The sequence below is a fragment of the Mauremys mutica genome, chromosome 3 (genome assembly GCF_020497125.1).
Source record: "Mauremys mutica isolate MM-2020 ecotype Southern chromosome 3, ASM2049712v1, whole genome shotgun sequence".
Taxonomy (NCBI): domain Eukaryota; kingdom Metazoa; phylum Chordata; order Testudines; family Geoemydidae; genus Mauremys; species Mauremys mutica.
In genome coordinates, this window is record NC_059074.1 from 7845564 (window position 1) to 7867830 (window position 22267).

The 22267-nt window shown below is 47.1% G+C and overlaps 1 protein-coding gene across 9 annotated transcripts in view; it reads right to left on the reverse strand.

Annotated features, from left to right (window-relative positions):
- NCOA1 (nuclear receptor coactivator 1) overlaps positions 1-22267 on the reverse strand; it is a 342124-nt gene that overhangs the window by 60749 nt on the left and 259108 nt on the right. For all 9 annotated transcript variants that reach the window (XM_045009603.1, XM_045009600.1, XM_045009598.1 and 6 more), the window contains 2 exons: positions 17575-17669; positions 10417-10594 (listed from right to left, as the gene is read on the reverse strand). In XM_045009603.1, coding sequence (XP_044865538.1) covers positions 10417-10594; positions 17575-17669 — 273 coding nt within the window. The remainder of the gene's footprint in view (positions 1-10416; positions 10595-17574; positions 17670-22267) is intronic.

Here is a 22267-nt window from a genome sequence, read left to right on the forward strand (position 1 = left end):
TAGAAGAGTTCAGTGCCCAAAACAAATGACCAGGTTTTCCAGACAGCTCAGCTCCCAACATGCACTCAACATACTGAGCTCTCAAAACCTGCCTGTAAGTGCTGCAATGTGTTCTGAGCGCTTGAAAACCTGACCCTATGTACCTACGGACTTGGAAAGCCTTTGGTAAGGTCCTTCACCAAAGGCTCTTAAGCAAAGTAAGCAGTCATGGGATAAGAGGAAAGGTCCTCTCAGAGATAAGTAGCTGGTTAAAAGATAGGGAATACAGGGTAGGAATAAATGGTCAGTTTTCACAGTGGAGAGAAGTAAATAGCAAGGTCCCCCAAAGGATCTGTACAGGGGCCAGTGCTGTTCAACATATTCGTAAATGATCTGGAAAAAGGGGTATACAGTGAGGTGGCAAAGTTTGCAGACAATACACAATTACTCAAGATAGTTAAGTCCAAAGCAGACTGCAAAGAGTTACAAAGGGATCTCACAAAACTGGGTGACTGGGCAACAAAATGGCAGATGAGATTCAGTGTTGATAAATGCAAAGTAATGCACATTGGAAAACATAATCCCAACTCTACATACAAAATGATGGGGTCTAAATTAGCTGTTACCACTCAAGAAAGAGATCTTGGAGTCATTGTGGATATTACTCTGAAAATATCTGCTCAGTGTGCAGTGGCAGTTGAAAAGGCAAACAGAATGTTAGGAACCATTAGGAAAGGGATAGATAATAAGAGAGAAAATATCATAATCCCAATACATAAATGCATGATACAACCACACCTTGAATAGCGTGTGCAGTTCTTGTTGCTCCATTTAAAAAAAGATCTATTAGAAAAAGTCCAGAGAAGGGAAACAAAAATGATTAGGGGTGTGGAACAGCTTCCGTATGAGGAGAGATTAAAATGACTGGAACTGTTCAGTTTGGAAAAGGTGATTAAGGGGGGATATGACAGAGGTCTGTAAAATCATGACTGGTGGGAAGAAAGTGAATAAGGAAGTGTTACTTACTCCTTCACATAACACAAGAACCAGGCGTCACCCAATGAAATTAATAGGCCGCAGGTTTAAAACAAACAAAAGGAAGTATTGCTGCACAGAGTGCAGAATCAATCTATGGAACTCATTGCCAGGGGATGTTGTGAAGGCCAAAACAATAACTGGGTTCAAAAAAGAATTAAACAAGTTCATAAAGAACAGATCCATCAATAGGCTATTAGCCAAGATGGTCATAGATGCAACTCCATGCTGTGGGGGCCCCTAAACCTCTGACTGCTAGACAACAGGGGATAGATCACTAGATAATTGCTCTGTTCTGTTCATTGCCTCAGAAGCATCTGGCACCAGCCAGTCGGAAGACAGGATACAGGGCTGGATAGACATTTGTCTGACCCAGTATGGCCATTCTTATGCCAGAATCATGACTGGTAAGTACCGGATCCAAGGGACGCATTTTCTCTGTGTTATTTGTTTGATTCCCTTTTAGATAAGACTCCAGACCAGGCACTGTGAGCTCTGACAGCAACTGCTAAACACCACAAAAGAATGGGAAACTCACCAAACACACCAGCACATGAAACCAACATGCTGACGAAATCTCATCCTCGTTATCATTATTTAACATTTGTATTATAATATCACCTAGACTGAGATGAACACCCCATTGTGTAAGTCACTGTGCCAACACTAATGAATTCATCCTTGCAACACCCTTGGGAGGCAGGTATCATTACCCCCCACCTTTTACAGACAGGGAAACTGACACACAAAGATGTGTAGTGACTTTGCTCCAAAGTCACACAGTGAAACAGTGGCAGAGCTGAGATGAGTCCCTGACTCCCAGCCTTGTGCTTTCACTATCCTTAAATGGTGTTCTGAGGACTTACGCAGTGCATAGGCCGCTGCACAGGGGAACCTTTCACCCTTACTTCTTGCTGAAGCGCTCACGTGGATGATGGAAAGGCACGTCATGCTCACACTGCTTTCCTGGTACACTGAGGCCTCCCTCTGGAATCAGTCAAAGTAACTGCTAATTGTGCTATTTACAGTTCGATACAGCACCTGCTGCAGAGCCTATGGTGGCCTGCTTGCAGTCTATCACATAGCAATGAAAAAGCTTCCAAGAAAAAAACATAGGAAGTGGTTTAATCATAGGGACACATTCTGGATTTTCATAGTTACAGTTGTGTCAATGGTTTCATTATCAACCACTATTTTAGATGGGTTATAACTCAGCTGTAAAAATTCACTGTAGTCTAAAACCCAGCGATTTAACTCCTAGCTCAGGTCCAACTGGAAAAAAACAAAACAAAACAAAAACAAAACACACATCACACATGAGAAAAACTTGCCTAGCTGTTTTGGCATGTAGGTGACTTAGTTTAAACTAATTCCTTACCAAATTAAGCTAAATCAATATAAGGCAGGTTTAAAATTTAAAAGCATCCCCACAGGGGGTTGGATTTCTTTAACTAGTTGAAAAAACACACTTTAACTCCCATGGTGTAACTATGTGAGCAGACAATGCCTTAGTCTCTAAGCCTGCTTCCACATGCTGATAACTTGAGTCAGCAGCTCCTGAGTGAACCTTACTCGAGGTCTGCCCTGTACCCCTAAGACATGACAGCCAACTCACCTTATTACCACCACTACGCATGAGTGACAGGTTTGTGTGTGCTGATGGCGGTCGAGCTAACAGGAACAGTGGCGCTATATCTCCTGTTAACCCGTTAGTGAAGACAAGCCCTCATGGACTGTAGCAAACCCCCTCTGGCAGATGCTTGGTGAGGTATTAAGAGGCTATATGCAATCTCCCTGGGCCTTGGGGAAAATACTAAGAGGCCGGAGAAGAAAATGGGAAAAACCTTCCTGAGACCCAACCAACCCTCTCAAATTAATCCTTTGTTTTAAATACACTGCTTGGCACATTGAGGAATTTTTGCTACAGAACAAGAATTCCACACTGTTTAGGCAACTGTGTGGACCTAAAAGACAGTAATGGCTCCAACACTTGTTCAGGCCAGTGGTCTGTGAACTTATAAGGGTTTATCTAATAGGCCCTAACTTTGATATAGAATCAGGAGGTCATCTAGTCCAACCCCCTGCTCAAAGCAGCACCAATCCCAAACTAAATCACCCCAGCCAGAAGCTTTGTCAACCTGGGTCTTAAAAACCTTTAAGGATGGAGATTCCATCACTTCCCTAGGTAACCCATTCCAGTGCTTCATCACCCTCCTAGTGAAATAGTGTTTTCTAATATCAACCTAGACCTTCCCCACTGCAACTTGAGACCATTGCTCCTTATTCTGTCATCTGCCATCACTGAGAACAGCCAAGCTCCATCCTTTTTGGAACCCCCTTTAGGTAGTTGAAGGCTGCTATCGAATCCCCCATCATTCTTCTCTTCTGCAGACTAAATAAGACCAGTTCCCTCAGTCTCCTCTCATAAGCCATGTGCCCCAGCCCCCTAATCATTTCCGTTGCTCTCCGCTGGACTCTCTCCAATTTGTCCACATCCCTTCTGTAGTGAGGGGCCCCAAACTGGATGCAATACTCCAGATGTGGCCTCACCAGTGCTGAATAGAGGGGAATAATCACTTCCCTCAATCTGCTGGCAATGCTCCTACTACTGCAGCCCAATATACCATTAGCCTTCTTGGCTACAAGGGCACACTCTTGACTGTCATCCAGCTTCTCGTCCACTGTAATCCCCAGGTCCTTTTCTGCAGAACTGCCACTTACCCAGTCGGTCCCCAGCCTGTAGCAGTGCATGGGATTCTTCTGTTCTATGTGCAGGACTCTGCCCTTGTCCTTGTTGAACCTCAGCAGATTTGTTTTTGCCCAACCCTCCAATTTCTCTAGGTCACTCTGGACCCTCTCCCTACCCTCCAGTGTATCTACCTCTCCCCCCAGCTTAGTGTCATCTGCGAACTTGCTGAGGGTGCAATCCATCCCATCATCCAGATCATTAATGAAGATGTTGAACAAAACTGGTCCCATAACCGACCCCTGGAGCACACCGCTTGATACCGGCTGTCAAGCCTGGGGAACAAGCAGGGCGAACTAGAAGTCCTGGCACAGTCAGGGAATTATGATGTAACTGGAATAACAGAGACTTGGTGGGATAACTCACATGATTGGAGTACTGTCATGGATGGATATAAACTGTTCAGGAAGGACAGGCAGGGCAGAAAAGGTGGGGGAGTTGCGTTGTATGTAAGAGAGCAGTATGACTGCTCAGAGATCCAGTATGAAACTGCAGAAAAACCTGAGAGTCTCTGGATTAAATTTAGAAGTATGAACAACAAGGGTAATGTCGTGGTGGGAGTCTGCTACAGACCACCGGACCAGGGGGATGAGGTGGACGAGGCTTTCTTCCAGCAACTAACAGAAGTTGCTAGATCACAGGCCCTGGTTCTCATGGGTGACTTTAATCACCCCGATATCTGCTGGGAGAGCAATACAGCAGTGCACAGACAATCCAGGAAGTTTCTGGAAAGTGTAGGGGACAATTTCCTGGTGCAAGTGCTGGAGGAACCAACTAGGGGAAAAGCTCTTCTTGACCTGCTGCTCACAAACAGGGAAGAAATAGTAGAGGAAGCAATAGTGGATGGGAACCTGGGAGGTAGTGACCATGAGATGGTTAAGTTCAGGATCCTGATACAAGGAAGAAAGGACAGCAGTAGAACAGAGACCCTGGACTTCAGAAAAGCAGACTTCGACTCCCTCAGGGAACTAATGGGCAAGGTCCCCTGGGAGAATAACATGATGGGGAAAGGAGTCGAGGAAAGCTGGCTGTATTTTAAAGAATCCTTATTGAGGTTGCAGGAACAAACCATCCCGATGTGTAGGAAGAAAAGTAAATATGGCAGGCGACCAGCTTGGCTTAACAGTGAAATCCTTGCTCGTCTTAAACACAAAAGAACAGTTTACAAGAAGTGGAAGATTGGACAAATAACCAGGGAGGAGTATAAAAGTATTGCTCAGGCATGCAGGTGTGAAATCAGGAAGGCCAAATCACACTTGGAGTTGCAGCTAGCCGGAGATATTAGGAGTAACAAGAAGGGTTTCTTCAGGTATGTTAGCAACAAGAAGAAAGTCAAGGAAAGTGTGGGCCCCTTGCTGAATGAGGAAGGGAACCTAGTGACAGAGGATGTGGAGAAAGCTAGTGTACTCAATGCTTTTTTTGCCTCTGTCTTCACAGACAAGGTCAGCTCCCAGACAGCTGCACTCTGCAGCACAGTATGGGGAGGAGGTGACCAGCTCTCTGTGGAGAAAGAAGTAGTTCGGGACTATTTAGAAAAGCTGGATGAGCACAAGTCCATGGGGCCGGATGCGCTGCATCCGAGGGTGCTAAAGGAGTTGGCTGAAGAGATTGCAGAGCCATTGGCCATTATCTTTGAAAAATCATGGCGATCGGGGGAGGTCCCGGATGACTGGAAAAAAGCTAATGTAGTGCCCATCTTTAAAAAAGGGAAGAAGGAAGATCCAGGGAACTACAGGCCAGTCAGTCTCACCTCAGTCCCTGGAAAAATCATGGAACAGGTCCTCAAGGAATCAATTCTGAACCACTTAAAGGAGGGGAAAGTGATCAGGAACAGTCAGCATGGATTCACCAAGGGCAAGTCATGCCTGACTAACCTAACTGCCTTCTATGATGAGATAACCGGTTCTGTGGATGAGGGGAAAGCAGTGGATGTGCTATTTCTGGACTTTAGCAAAGCTTTTGATACAGTCTCCCACAGTATTCTTGCCAGCAAGTTAAAGAAGTATAGGCTGGATGAATGGACAGTAAGGTGGATAGAAAACTGGCTAGATGGTCGGGCTCAACGGGTAGTGATCAATGGTTCCATGTCTAGTTGGCAGCCAGTATCAAGTGGAGTGCCCCAAGGGTCAGTGCTGGGGCCGGTTTTGTTCAATATCTTCATTAACGATCTGGAGGATGGTGTGGACTGCACCCTTAGCAAGTTTGCAGATGACACTAAACTGGGAGGAGTGGTTGATACGCTGGAGGGTAGGGATAGGATACTGAGGGACCTAGACAAATTAGAGGATTGGGCCAAAAGAAATATGATGAGGTTCAACAAGGACAAGTGCAGAGTCCTGCACTTAGGACTTAGGACGGAAGAATCCCATGCACTGCTACAGACTAGGGACCGAATGGCTGGGCAGCAGTTCTGCAGAAAAGGACCTAGGGGTTACGGTGGACGAAAAGCTGAATATGAGTCAACAGTGTGCCCTTGTTGCCAAGAAGGCTAATGGCATTTTGGGTTGTATAAGTAGGGGCATTTCCAGCAGATCGAGGGATGTGATCATTCCCCTCTATTCAGCACTGGTGAGGCCTCATTTGGAGTACTGTGTCCAGTTTTGGGCCCCACACTACAAGAAGGATGTGGATAAATTGGAGAGTGTCCAGCGGAGGGCAACAAAAATGATTAGGGGGCTAGAGCACATGACTTATGAGGAGAGGCTGAGGGAACTGGGATTGTTTAGCCTGCAGAAGAGAAGAATGAGGGGGGATTTGATAGCTGCTTTCAACTACCTGAAAGGGGGTTCCAAAGAGGATGGATCTAGACTGTTCTCAGTGGTAGAAGATGACAGAACAAGGAGTAATGGTCTCAAGTTGCAGAGGGGGAGGTTTAGGTTGGACATTAGGAAAAACTTTTTCATTAGGAGGGTGGTGAAGCCCTGGAATGGGTTACCTAGGGAGGTGGTGGAATCTCCTTCCTTACAGGTTTTTAAGGTCAGGCTTGACAAAGCCCTGGCTGGGATGATTTAGTTGGGTTTGGTCCTGCTTTGAGCAGACGGTTGGACTAGATGACCTCCTGAGGTCCCTTCCAACCCTGAGATTCTATGATTCTATGAACTAGACATTGAGCTAGACATTATATTATCAAACCAGTAGAATGTGAGCAAGATGGATAGGCCACAGACTTGACCTGTCTTGAACAAGGCATAGATCCGAAAACTTCGCCAGGGACGTCATGATATCGAAGGCGTACCTGGCGAGGAGGACCATCTGATTTGCTATCCGCATTTGCAGACCGCCGGCGGAATAGACCTTACGGCCTAGCAGGTCCATACGCCGCGCGTCCTTAGATTTGGGCGCAGGGGCAGGCTGGCCGTGCCTCTCCCTATCATTGACCGATTGGACCACTAGGGAGTCCGGGGTGGGGTGCGTGTAGAGATATTCATAGCCCGTGGGAGGGACAGAGTATTTGCGTTCAACCCCACGGGCTGTAGGAGGTACGGACGCAGGCGTCTGCCAGAGAGTGGTGGCATTTTTCTGCACTGTCCGCACGAAATGCAGTGCAACTCGCACTGGCACCTCTGCCCCAACTACATTTGTGATGGGGTCCTCCTGTACCTCCGCTATCGGCAGAGCCATAGCCGTCGCCACACGGCGAAGGAGGTCTTGATGTGATTTTAAGTCTATGGGTGGAGGCTCCTTCGTCAACGCTCCAGCCACTGCTTCATCAGGCGAGGACGAGGAGGACAAGCCCTGGATGACCGGCTCCGAAGAGGGATCCACTGCGTGCTCGGCGGGGGGGCCGGGCTGCTCGTGCCCGTGTGGTTCCGATGGAATAGCTTCCGCAGCCGGTGGCGAAGGGGCCGGTCGGCTAATTGTCGCCTCTGGCACCCTGCGCTCGGACGCGAGGGGTCTTGGGGGGAAGGGCACCCCCTGCGCCTCATACTGGGCCCATGGAACCCAGAAGCCCCACGGCTGTGCTCCTTGAGGAGGGCCCTGCGGGGTGGGTGGCAGGAGTCCGTAGCCCTCCGTCCCAGAAGCGACCGACGCGGGACGGGATGGCCATGGAGGTGCCGAGGCGCTGACGGAATGTGCTGCGGAGTGGGGTAGTCCGTCCCCGGATGGCAGCGAAGAGCGACGCTGGTCCGCTCGGTACCGGGACGGGGACCGGGAGCGACGTCCGTCGCGGTGCCAGGAGCTCGACCGGTGCCGGGAGCTCGACCTGGACTGAGACCTGCGGTGCCTGGAGCGTCCGCGCGAGTCGCGGTGCCGGGAACGGTGCCGGGACGGAGACCTCTGCCGGTGCCGACGTGATGGCGACCTGGACCTCGTGCGGCGCCGGAAGTACGACCGGTACCACGATGACGAGCGGTACCGGGACTGCGACCGACGTTTTGATGGCGATCGGTACCGCGATGGCGAGCGGTGCCGAGAGCGCGATCGACGAGACGGAGATCTGCCCCGGGACCGGGAACGTGATCGGGACCGGGTGTGTCGTCCATGGCGCCTGTCCAAGGAGGGCGGCCGGGTCATTCTGGCCGGCTTTCCCGCCGACACGACAGCCCGCACCGGCGGTGCCGGGGGCCGGAGGCTCGGTGCCTCTATGAGCTGAATCAGCTCACGCGCCTCAGAGAACGTCTCCGGCGTCGAAGGCAGTCTGGGCTCAACCACGGACGGTACCAGGGAGCGTGGCGGCGCCGGACTCGACGGGCCTTGTGGCGCCGGAGTCAAAGGACCGGTGCACGGCTTGTGCACGGTCACCGCGGGGGCCGCCAGGAGCGCAGTCGCTTTCGCCGAGTCCTCAGCGCGAGCCTGCGCCAGTGCCTTCGCCAGCCTCTGCTTCTTAGAAGGAGAAAGCGAGCGGTGCCGAGACTTCGTAGCCGCTTTCTGAGGCTTCGGTGCCGTGGAGCCGGAGCGGCTCGGTGCCACCGGTGCGCTCTGTACCGAGGAAGCTCGCGGTGCCAGGGCGGACGGTGCCGGTGGCTGGAGCGACGCTTCCATCAAGAGCTGCTTCAAGCGGATATCCCGCTCTTTCCGAGTCCGCGGTTTAAACTTAGAACAGAGCGAACACTTATCTGTTCTGTGCCCTTCGCCCAGGCAACGGAGACAGGCGTCGTGCGGGTCTCCGACGGGCATAGGCCTCTGGCACTCAGCGCAGGGCTTAAAGCCCAGTGCTTTGGGCATGAGCCCGCACCGGGTGAGGCAAAAGGGGAAACCCCCCCCTTTTACCTTATCTATTAACACTAACTATCTAACTAACTAACTGTAAAACTAATCACTAAACTAACTATATACAAACAACAAGCGAGAGCTAGGGTCGTGGAGGACAAAGAGCACTCCACAGTTCCAACTGGCCGTCACGGGCGGTAAGAAGGAACTGAGGAGCGGACGGGCCGGCTGGGGTATATATTCAGCGCCATAGCGGCGCCACTCCAGGGGGCGCCCAGCCAGCCCGCCGGAGTTGCTAGGGTAAAAAAGTTCCGAGATGCCGTGCACGCGCGGCGCGCACACCTAACTGGAATGCATAGGAGCAATCACTCGAAGAAGAACCAACTGTGCAGCGATCCTACAACAACAAACCAAAACGCAGCTTATTCTTTGTGTTTGTTGCCACGTGCCTGAAACCTACCAAAAAGCCCCAGAATTCAAGAGGCAGGGCAGATCTTTGGCATATCGGCTTTAATAACATCCCCTTAAAGTCAAAGCTTTTTAAACTGTGTGTTTAATAAAGTTAGTCGAGGTTTCTGGCTGAGTAGCCAATAGAGGTTCTTACTGGCACATAGAGTAAGCATATTATTTTAACAATTAGCTTAAATGCAGATTAAGCGACAGGCATTTTGGCAAGTGAGCAGGCAGTTGATAGGATTAAACAGGATTCTTTACACTAGCTCTCAAAACCCAAACGTCCTCCAGTTATTCACTCTCCAGATGACCTTCTCACACTGCCCTCTAGTGCTCTCAAGTGTGCACTGCATGCACTCAACTCCCGCTGGACAACTTATTTCTTAACCCACAAAGCCCCAGAAAGTTTTGTTGTTCCACAACCCATGAGCTATTCTGATCTATGCAGAAGTTGCATCAGTAGCAGAAAGCAGAGAGAAAAGGCTCTGACAGCCAGCAGGAAGAGCATTCTTTACAAAAAGTTAATATTAGTGTCTATTATAGGAGGGATATTCTCATTGTGCAAAGGTTGATGGATCAGACCCTGAGAGCTGAGACGGAAATATACACCTGCTTTATTTCTTTATATAGCTAACTGGTTTGTACAGCTCTCCAAATTCCAGTGTGCAGTTAGGTATAACAAAATCTCAGTCATTACAGAATTAACTGCATTGCAAGAACAATAGCGGTTTATACAGTGTTCTTCAAATGCCAAAAAATAAATGCTGGAAACATCTGACGTGATGTTTGCAATTCTACAGTGGCTTGCATCTGAAGATCTCAGAGCCCTATGCACATATTAATGCATCTGGTCTCACAACACCCTTGTGAGACAGGCAAGTAAGACCCCAAAGCACAGAGAGGTTACACTTCTCCACTTTAGGTAACACAGTGACTGTTGTGTTATAAACACAGGGACAGGCCATTAACAATCTTGTTGCTTCATCAGGAAAACATGGCACAAATCCCATTTTTCTTTGAAGTAAAGAAGGAAAACCCCATCCGCTTCTTACCTAGAGACTTTGGCAGCAAATTCTTGACGAACTCCGCGTGATCCCCTACGTGCAGGATGCTGTAGACACTGGTATTCATGAGCTCCTCCTGGTTATAACCCAGGTAGCTGGTCACATTCTCGGACACAAACACAATCCTCCCCTCGCGATTCACAACGAAGAAAAAGCCATCCAGGGCCTGCAATGACCGGAGGAAATAAAAATGCAGTCAGTGCAAGAGCAGCTGCTCCAGAAGGTAAAGCACTGGACTAAGAGTCAGCAGACCAGGGTTCTATGCCACTGACCTGCTCTGTGAGGCTTGGCAGGTCACTTTCCTTCTCTGCAACTGTTTCCCCCTCCCGTTCCTGTCCATTTAGACTGTAAATTCTTCAAAGCAGGGACACACTCTCATTTTGGGTTTGTACAGCACCTAGCACAATGGGACCCTGATCTCACTACCATAATAGAGATAATAGATCACTTTAAGTGGTCTGATGTAATTAACATTTTTCTCTGCTTGCACTGTCCTTTCATTTTGCTTTGATTCCCCCTTCGCCCCGGTAATGGGTTGTTCTTCATCCTCTTTTAGGTGTGTGGAAGGCTCCTTGCTGTCTACGGGTGGTGTCTGGTGAGCTGACCCAAGAGCACAGATTATCTAAAGCACAACCAGCTGCATCTATCTACTTGACGGTAAGAAAGGAATAACCACAAAGATCTGTATTGCGATTAGCCAAAGGGCTCTAATGGTAATAAAGTATTTCACAAACTCTATGGCTCCTTTGCTGAGGATCAAATATCAGTACATTTGCTTAAGCATGTACTATGGCCCTACAAGCTACAGTAAACAGACCTCTTTGCTTTGGGGCATAATAGCTAGCAGCAAACAATCCTCTTTGAAGAGTCAGATGGTCAGCGAGGCCCTGATTCAGTAAAGCGTGCAGGTCAAGCACATGATTGTGTTGCTGAATCAGGGCCTGAGAACTAAAAAATACTCAGCATCTTGCAGACTAACACATTTTACATGTTTCTGGGAAACAACTGGCAAATCCAGCCCAAGCCCTGCAATCACAGTGAACTAGAATATCTGCAAACAGGATCCAATCTTGCACTATTAAAACCAGTGGGAGTTTTGCCATCGAGTTTAACGGGTCCAGGGTCAAGTCCTTATTTACTCCTTTGGTACTGTTCATGACGGGGAAACTCTTTCCACCAGCATGGAATAGCCCAATGTAGGAGACTTCACTGTTTCTAGAAGAAGCCCTGGGAGAGCCGGATTGATAATTTACAAGACTCTCCTTAGGTGCTTCATGTCAGAAGGATTTGATTTTTACCCACCCAGAGCCTAATTTAATCCCATCTTTAGTAATTAACAGCAAGCGCCCTAACACAAGCCCTGATCCTGCAACTGAATCCATGTGGACAGACCCCTGGTGCTGGTGTGCAGCCATGGCATTGCACAGGGCACAAGAGCCCAGGGATCAGGCTGCAGCATCCAGGACTTGTGTTATAGGGACAAAACCAGGTTTTTGTATTTTACATGCACCTCCCCTCCCCCATATGCAGCAACATTCTATCCCCTTTCTCCACCAAACATATGCCCTATAATTGTATTGTCTTGTGAAGCCAGAAGTGAGTTACTTTGCTACATAGTCTTTGATTTTTATTTAATACATTTTCTGGAAATCAGGTTTGCCAGGGACAAAGCAACATTCAATGCTAGAAACAGGAAGCTTTTTTTTTTTTTTTTTTTTTTTTTTTTTTTAAAGAAACTGTCAAAATTGCCCTGGCAGATCAACCACAATTTTCCTTTTTCACAGCTGTTGCCTGTTGCCAAGCAACCAGCTTTTGCACTTCATGCTCCCACAGAAGAGACAGACTCCTGTAGAAGAGTCAAATGGGTTTGTCCGAGAGCCCTGTATTAAACTTTACTCCCTAACTTCCCTCCTTTTCAAGTACATCGTGATATTTCCTCCATCCCCCTCACCCCCCATCACACACCCAGTAACAAAGCTGATCCGGTTATTCTAAAGTATTTAGTAAAGGGAGAACAGCATGAATAAAACAGATGGGAAATAAGAGTAGCTAAAGAAACAGAATGAATCAGCACCTAACAAATGGTTCGAGCTTGGGTGTAAATCAATCACGGCTCCATTAACACAGTCGGACTGATGCCTAACCAGCATGTAACTGGTGCTGAATAATCCATTTCCGGAAATAAGGAGAGGAGCCCCTGCCTCTCTTGTGAGCATCCTAATCAGAGGCCAATAAAACACTCAATTTTTTTTTTGAGGGAAACTAAGAAAGCAGGGGGGCCTTGGACCCAAGGCCTGCAGGAAAGTGCAAGACAAGGTTTCTAACTAGTGCTCTCTGCGCACAGTACTCCAGGGGTGCTTTGCAGAAGGAAGAGGCTACTGAACTAAAACTCATGTGGGGTAACAGAACCCACTCCTAACAGCAACACTGAGCAAATGCTACTCTGGGGTTTACAAATACTTGGTGTATCAGCACTGCTGATTGTGGAGCTTGTGAACCATAATGAGGGACGGTTCTGGTCCCAAACAGCAGAAAACCTAACAAATAAATAATCTGTCTCTCTGTAGCCCCTTCCGTTTGAGGCTGTAAAAGTGCTTTAACAAACATTAATGAGCTAATTGTTTGTGAGGCAGGGAAATCGTATTATCCCCCACAGGAAACCAGAATTACAGAGAGATTTGCCCAAAGGGGCCCAGGAAGGCCATCCATAGCAAAGCGGGAAATTACAACCCAGATCTGCTGACTCCTAGTCCTTGCACTTTAGCCCCAAGACAATCCTAGAACACAAAGACGACCCACTAAGGTGCCACTAATTAAGCTAGGGACTAGCCCAAGCATTACTTTCTATGGAGAAGATTAGGAATATAAACATTTAAAACCTACACTGGTGCTGTCTTCTAGTGAACATGTTGCACAGTAGCAAGTTAGCTCCTTAATGGAAGAAGTCTAGGTAAGTAGCAATTGATCTGGTACTAAGCTCGGAAGGTCTAGAAATGAAGCAAAAGGTTTGTGAGATGACAGACAGGGAGTGTGGCCATTAACATAGAATGGAAGTTGAAAGATAGCATGCAGATGGCCCCATGGGTACAAATCCTGATGCATAGCCTATCTTGGTACTTCCATTGCCCTCATCACTACCGTAGCTGAGTGCCTGCAACTCTTAATGACTTTAATAGCGGACAAGCACTTAAGGATTTAGGTCCTTCTGAGCAGCAAGCTCTCTTATCCCAAGAGTTAAAGGAAACAGCAAAGGACAAGCAGGTGGAGGTGGGAGTCACCTCAGGAACATTTTCAAACAGCTGAATCTGAATGTTGTTTAGGAACCTACTGGAACCAAAAACTGCTTCTCATGGTCAGTTGTGACAGAAAACTAAACTCTTCGTAGTTGCCTCAACATAAGCAGGATCTGAAGCCATTCCTCAGTGAGATAATTCATTGGGAGCACCATTAATAATACTAATAACTACTGAGCACAGATGGGAAGTGTTTCCAGAGTGCTTCACAAAAATTAACTAATATGTGCTCACAATGCCCCGTGCCTCTGTTTCCCCACGTGTAAAACAGAGGTTGCAACATTCAGCTACCTCACAGGGTGGGCTATAGGCATTAGTTAAGGTTTGTAAAGGACTCTAAAAAAAAAAAAAGTCCCATTAATAGATTTCATAAGCCTAAACTATGCTGGGTTGGAGAGAATGCGTCTTTCCTCCTCTCCAACATGAGCAGCAGTGCCTGGAGGCGGGAAAGGCCCTAACACCTCTAAAGGGAGTAGTTTGAGGACAGGAGGGGAGGAATTTGCTTTGCTACAGCCCTGTGGCAGGAATATCTAGCACTCCTCATCCCCTAGTGCAGCCACAGCCCCTACCCTCACCTTACTAGCAAAACCTCTCTGTGAGCGGCTAACAGCATGAGTACCCCCCCACTTGCAAACCCTAGTGCTGCAGGACAGGTGATACTTAGCTCCTGATGGGGGTGCGGGACACCAATGTGCTGAATATATTGAAAAGAAATTCAAGCTACACATCCAGGCATCTCCCTAAATATTAAAGCCTTGATCCTGCAAACCCTTATATGGTGCACCATAACTGCTGCACGCCAGCCCAAGTGCAAATGGCAGATAGGTAGGGACACATGTAAGGTTCCACTTTAGGCATCATCCTCCACGCTGAAGCCCTCAAGCCCTCTGAATACCTGCTCTCTTAATCACAAGAGCACAAGGTACAGTAGGATATGAGAGACGAAAGGGTGTGGCTGGGAAGACCTGGGTTGAAGTGCAAGGATCCTTTGGTTAATGAGGGATTAGTTACATGCGTCCCCTCTTAGGCCTCAAACCTGCTACTAGGCAGGTGTAACCTGGCAGATTAATGCAGCAAAAAGATTCCCTGCTCTCTTGGTGCCGCTCATCACCTTGCTTTTATCCTTGCAACACTCCATAGCTGCACTGTGTGGGAGCCAGACCTAAGTGAACGTTAAAGGCCCCCAGGGTTAGAACACAAATACAATCTCACATTGGCTCTGGAAACCAGAGATAACTATGTGTTTTGACTTAGGTTGATGATACATTTAAACAGCAGCATGTAGCCTCAGTGATCTCAACATGCATTGGCTAGGGTCAGTGTAAATTACCAAATTAATGATGCTGGAGGTCTGGTGTCAGGAGGCGGCTTTGTACCCAGAGCAATTTACCCATCTATTAGTGTGTTTTGCAGGTTGGATGTATGGGATCTCAAGTTACAAAACTATCCTTCTGTCTGCATAACTGTTAGATATTTTTAGCACACTGTGTATAATGAGTTCTTCACAAAGCAGAACTTAACAGAGCCACGACACACCTTTGTTTTAATTCCCTGCAGAAATGACCTATTAATGCTAAACTCTGAGCATGAAGCCATATTCTCAGTCATGGACAAGCTGATCTAATTAATTCCCCATCCCATATAAGCACCCCATTTTTTCAACCCCTATAGAGAGCTATTGGCTAGGCCTAGCAGCTTTGGAATAAAAGTGTTCTTAAACTGTACTAGGGTCAACTGACCCCCTGATTTCCAATTTATGAGAGCTATATCCAGGGGTGACTTTCCAGGGGTTGCTCTATAAAATTTTGGGTATGCTGCAAATTTATTGATGCCTCTTAGGTTACTTTAAGTGCCAACAAATAGACAGCCCAGATGTCAATACTCCTGGGAAGTCACCTCCTCTGGCTTCTTCCGGTTCCAGAGTTCAATCCTCCATTGCTCTAGCAGGATGCACAACTTGCATCCGAAGAAGTGGGTATTCACCCACGAAAGCTCATGCTGCAAAACGTCTGTTAGTCTATAAGGTGCCACAGGATTCTTTGCTGCTTTTACAGAACCAGACTAACACGGCTACCCCTCTGATACTTAACTCTCTTAGTGTAACCCAAGCTCTATATTACTCTTGAGGAACTGCCACCTCTCTCAGGACAATCTTGCCTCCCTTTTTTTACTCTTCCCACTCACTGTTTCCATTGTCCAATGCTGCTTTCCCTCTAATGCCACTTCTGCTTGTTTGCTTCTTTAGACAGCACCTCCTTTGCTGAGCAGTCAACTCCCAGTTAGTTCTGGTCACGTGTTTCAGGCAGATGGCTTTCATTCTCTTTACAAATCAGATCCTTCCCTACAGTTCAAATACCTCCTCACCGAGGCATTAATTTTGTCTGTAGTGAACCTTTGATTATTCCTTGGTAGCTTCATTTGCTATACAAGTGCTCCTTCTGTCCCAGATTCTCCTGCTAGCACGCAGACACATGATTTAGCACCGTCAGCCCTTTGCAGTAGCCAATATGTCTTTTTATCAATTAGTAAAAACATCAGAACCACTTTGGCAATTGCATCCACTTCATGCCAAGAAAAGAGCTTCTTGTCAGTCCCGTACCATCACACTTCACCATATTTCATGTTTCTAGTTAGCACAGCCCTCACCTTCCTCTGCAGCACAAGGCGTAGGTCATTCGCTAGGATCACTGTGGGATATCTCACTTACGTCCCTGCCACAGAAAGGCCTCGGGCATTGGTGCCGTGGGTCATAGTCAGAGTTTACGGTCAGAAGAGACCATTAGGCCAGTGGTTTTCAACCTTTATTCATTTGCGGACACCTAAAAAATTTTGAATGGAGGTGCAGACCCCTTTGGAAATCTTAGACATAGTGGACCACAAGTTGAAAACCACAGATCTAGACTGACCTCCTGTCTATCCTTGGCCACTAGCACCCACACACTAAACCCAACAGGTCCCTTCTGTTCTCTGCCATGGCACACAACAGTTTAGCCTCCTGAAGGCTGTAATACTCATGTCTAATTCTGGTTGTTGGAGCTGGCGCGGAAGCAGCTGGGTGGCGATTACTGCATGTGATGTATAGAAGGTCAGACTAAATGATCTGATTGCTCCTGATGCCCTCAAAATGAGACTATTTGATGCTGTTGCATTTTAATGGCCCGCTCCAATTCACTGCTTTGCACTCAGTATTCATTCTTCCTGCCTTTAACTCTTGTTTTCTCATGCCTTAGCTGGGAGGAGGAAGTTTACTAGCACACATCTAAGAGCCCTGGTGGCTGAAAGGGCTAGCAAGTCTTCAGCACCCCGGCAGTTAACAAGACAATCAGTCTAGCCCGTGACTTAGATCAGTGTGGTTGAAAGTGAAGTTTTCTCCCAAAGCAGACTGCTTTCCACTCGCTCAGCTGAATGATGGCTCCTCAGTCATACTGCGTCCCCCCACAACAACGCTCAGGCTAAGTGGAAAGAATGAAATAACTACACAGAGGTGGGCAGGCATCAGCAGGGCACCTTTATACCGGTATTAAGACGTTGCTCACTATGGCTCTGATTCATGCAAAGCACTTAAAGCACATGCTTCAGTAGCTTTAATTTCAATGGGACTTAAGCATGTGCTCAAGTGCGTTGCTGATAGGACTAGGATTCCCATGCTTAAAGGATATGCTGAACTGGGGGGGACTAACGCGGGTTACCTGCAGCTTTAGCAAGGGATAATTTAGCCTTGGAACAACCTGATTGGGACTGTGTTTTCCTACTATTCTGTATTTTACTTTCTTGGTCAGAGATTCATTAGAACAACCTCAGATTTCAAATACGAAAAGACTGGTGGTGTTACTGATTGCAACAGAGCACCTACTTCCAGGAGAAGAGGTCCCAGAGATTCCTTTTCGATCACTCCTTGGCTGCTGGATGAGATGTCAGACTTCTGGACGTCATCATCAGCTGTTTTCTCTGCAGTAAGGGAAAGGACATGTTTTAGTTGGAAAAAAACATCTTTTTTACCACTGAAAAGCTACTGACTAGCAACAAAACATTGACTATTGTTTAATATCCATTGTCCCAGTGAAGCAACAAACTGAAAGCACTGAAGTGATTTCTGTATTTTGATCGGTGCCCCTTTCACTGTATAGCTGGAGAAGCAATGTGAGAAAAGAAAACACCTTTGTAGTAAAATGTTTGTATTAGCTAGATCACCATTTTCTCCTCCCTGGGTTCAGAGGAAATTGAGGAACATCTCACACATATTTTAAAGAGGAAGACTGAAAAACATCAAGCTTTTGAAAAAGGACTAGTCAGCTCAGCCTTAGTACGAGCTCAAATAACTGATCTGTAAGATCTGACAACATCTTGATGAGCAATTGGCAGCAGGAGTTCACAAAGAACAGACTGTGCCGGAAGAAACCAGATAGCCTGCTTTGACACAAGCAGCACAGGTCCAGTAGACAAAGACGTAGCTATGATGTATAGGTGGCCTGATTTGCAGAAGTGCTGAGTGCCTGGGGCTGAGTTGAATGGGAGCTGCAGGTACCCAGCACCTCTAGAAATCAGGCCACTAGGTTTTAGTAAAGTTCTCGACATAGCCCTGCATGAGAGAGAGAAAAGTCAGAGCTGTGTGTGAGTTTTCTTTTGAGTACTATGGCTCAGTTAAAAAACTGGGTAGCAAACCTCATTACTGAACTAGACTCAAAGGGTGCTGGCTGCTCTACAAGCCAATAATCAGACATCAGCCTTACCCCAAAAAGTTTATCATCTATTATCAGACAAATGGGGTGTGGGGGGGGGTGGAATGTGACAAGGCACGTGACTACAGTAAGTCAGCCACGAAAGTGAGGTGGTTTCAGGTTTATTTGGTTACTCTCCCCTGGCACACTCTTCACCACCCCTGTGGCTGAGTCAGGAGCTGAGTGGCCTTGGGAAGGCAGTGAGTTTTGAGTAGAGGTTCGAAAGAGGAGAGTATGGACACAGAGCAGAAGGATTATTTTGTGGTTAAGGCACCGGACTGGAATCAGGAGCGCTGGATTCAATTCTTGGCACTGCCTCATACTCCCTGCATGACCAGTGCCACGTGTGGATAACTGCACCTCCCTACTTCACAGGGGAGTTGTGGGGATAAATACTGTAAATGATGGTGAGGTGCTCAGACACTACAGTGATGGAGGCCATATAAGCTCTAGCTCCATAGTCAGGGAGGGGATGTTCCAGGCATAGGGAACTACCAGGATCAGGAGTATGAAACTACGAGGATGGCTAATTATGTGGCTTGAGTGCAACAGAGAAGAGAACAGAGAGGCAGGTGGGAGCTAGACTGGTAGGGCTTTGAAGAGGGCACAAGGAGCTCTCACGTATGGCAGAGGGCCAAGGAAAGCCAGTGAAGGGGCAAACAGAGGGGTGAGAAATGGGACGATTCCAAGTTGGGAAGAAGTAAGTCAGTTGCACCTTATCTACAGGTCTGATCCTTAAAGCCTGAATGCTCCCCAGAGAGGGCTGGTGTCAATGGGTGTCAGAGCTTGGTGTCAAAGCAGCTGGTGGGACACGGCCCACGCCCAGTTAGAAAGGACTGTATAGATGGAAAGTACAGAGAGACCGACAATATTCAGAAAAGCAGAAGTGTCTCAAAATAGGCAGATGGCAAATTAGCCACACGTTTCCAACAGCAAGGATCAGTTGTCGGATTCATTTGCTAGGGACTCAGAATGGTGGGATACTTATCAGAAACATTCAAGAATAGACCAGATTAAAGACATAGGAGTTTAGTACAGAGACCTATCCCAGACATGGGACTAACTAGGTATCCTAGGAGGTCCTTCCCAAATCCACCATCTATAATCCCCATAAGGAGTGGGATGAGGGCTTTATGGAACAGACATCTCACCCTTCATAATTCTGCTTCCCTCAGTTGTTCACACAGCATACAGCTGTAATACAGTCTCGTGACAAAGAACTTGGTTACAAATGGGACACTCCAGACAGGCATCCAAAACCTATTCTCTACCCCTTGCCCTGTTCCTGCACTCTTAACACATTTAATAAAGAACCAACTAAAATAGTTCAAACCCCTTGTACGTGGTGAGTTTCCAGAGTGTATCAATAGTCCAGAAAAACCATGAGCTACAAAAAACTTTGAATAGCTCTTGTGTAAAATCCCTAAATAGATCTCAAGTTTTGCTTAGGGTGGAATAATTTTTCATGCAACAGAAGCAAGAGAGGGACACTGGCCTTGTCCAAGACAGTAATACCTAGAAGGGACAGCTGTGCTTTACTTAGCAATAGGATTGCTTTGTTCTTCTGGTGCTATTTAGCAAATGGAAGAAAGGGACATTTTAGATTGTAAGCTTTTGTGGGCAGGGAGTGTCTTTGCTCTTGTAGTTCTTCCTGATGGAAGTCAGAGAATTCACATCCTCCCATGTGCATCACAATCACTAGACATTGGTTGCTGCGCATCTTCTTTGGAACTTGCACTAAGGATTCTGGGACTCATCTGGACTCAATTAGAGCATCACCTGCTACATTTCAATGGAAAGAATAAAGGACAATTGGGAAATCGACAGCTGCATGAGAAGCAAGATAGAGACTGGGAGTCTTGGAACATCAGGGGGGCAAATCATTTGGAAGGGCAAGCTACAGACACGCATGCCTCCTTCACCAGCACAATTTACTGTTGCTCATTCCAATTTATGAATAGCTACTAATCCAAAGAACTCCCTGCGGCTATCAGAAAACAACTCTGAACACAGCATCTCTCTGGTGTCACAATCCCTTCCTCAGTGACTCTTCTATCAAAGTTGCACCATTTGCAAGATTCTCCCCAAGTGCCAGAGTTGCAAACTCTGCCTGATAGCTGAAAACAAAGCTGTGTTCTTTCTGCATCATCACCAACCGTCAGCAACAAGAAAGATCCTGGGATCAGGATTCAGCTGGCAATCTGGTGGATGATGTGCAAGGCACAATAGGATACAGCCTGCCTCTCCGCAGTTAGGCTGGCTCTGCAGTGCAGGCAGGAGTAAAAATACTTGCTTTTGCCAGGCAACTAAGCAGATATAGCTCAGAAAAAAACCTAGGGCCCAATCCCATGCAGTGCTGGCAGTGGAAGGAACAGGATCAGCCTCCTTAGGAACAGACATGCATAGTAACAAGGTATTTTTCTATAGCTACTTTAAACAAAGCAAAACTCCCTAGACCAACTCCACTGTACTGTGTACTGTGCTCGCTCCACTGATAGGGAAGTCTACTTTTCCCACAGAACCTAAAGATCAGCATCCTCAGCAAAGGCTTGATCCTGCAAACCTTCTGTGTGCAGAACTCCCATTAACTTCGGTGGGAGTCCTGAATACAGCAGTCCGGCAGGGTCAAGCCTGAGTTCTGAAAAATGCTGGAGTGAGAATCAGACAATAGCCCTAGAAGTATGGCCTTGTGGGTAAGGAATTAGACTGGAACTTGGGAGACCTAGGTTAATTCCTGGCTCTGACACATGCTCCTTTGTGAGGAGATCCAGCTATACATACTTGAGATGCTCAACTGCTATTGTAGCCAGCCCCATAAAAATACCTCTATAGATAAGAACATAAGAATGGCCATATTGGATCAGACCAATGATCCATCCACCCCAGTATCCTGTCTTCCAACAGGGGCCGGGTGCAAGATGCTTCCAAGGGAATGAACAGAACAGGGCAATTTATCAAATGACCCATCCTGTTGTCCAGTCTCAGCTCTGGCTAGCACAGATGGATGAATAGATAGAAGAAACCGATTTGGCCCACCCAATCCATCTCTAGGAGCCAATGGAGGATCCTTCCCTACAGCATATTTTCTAGAGTTTTGTTCCATCTCTTGTAAAATTCCCAAGCTATGGGACTTCCGCCACTTCCTTAGGAGACTATTCCACAGTCTAACACATCTCCACTGAGTAACACTGACATTCTCACCATACAGATGCTTGTAACCTGTTATGCTCTCTGCTCCGATATTCATCTCCACGCTATTCTGGCACTGAACAGAGGATTGTTTCCATGACTCGTCTGTAAGCAAAAGCTAAATTGCATTTACAGTTTTTTGGGGGAAGTGTCTAATTCAACCCAACATTTACCACAAGCATCAGATTAACACTGTGATTCACTTGTGCTTAGATCTAATGATATGAATGAAGAGCAAGTTCAAACCACATTCCAGAAACTTACAAATGTGTTCTTTCACATACACATATTCCCATACTCTCATCATTATAGATTTTTTATAGGATCCTCTGAGCAAATATTTTCCTGCTTAGTTCTCTTAACTCAAATCTCACCTGTAAGACAATTTTTTTTAGGAGGAGCAGACAAGGAATTGCCAGTTGCTCAACATTCATTCATAATCAGTGGCACAGTGGTCCTCAACCTTTTCGTCTGGCGGGTGCCAGACGAAGGACCGTGGCAGCGGTGGAGCACCCGCCGAAATGCTGCCAAATTTCTGCGGCATTTCGGCGGCGACGCCTCTCGATGACGTCACTTGTCGGTGACAAGCGGCGTCATCGAGAAGCGTCGCCGCCGAAATGCTGCTGAAATTCGGCGGAT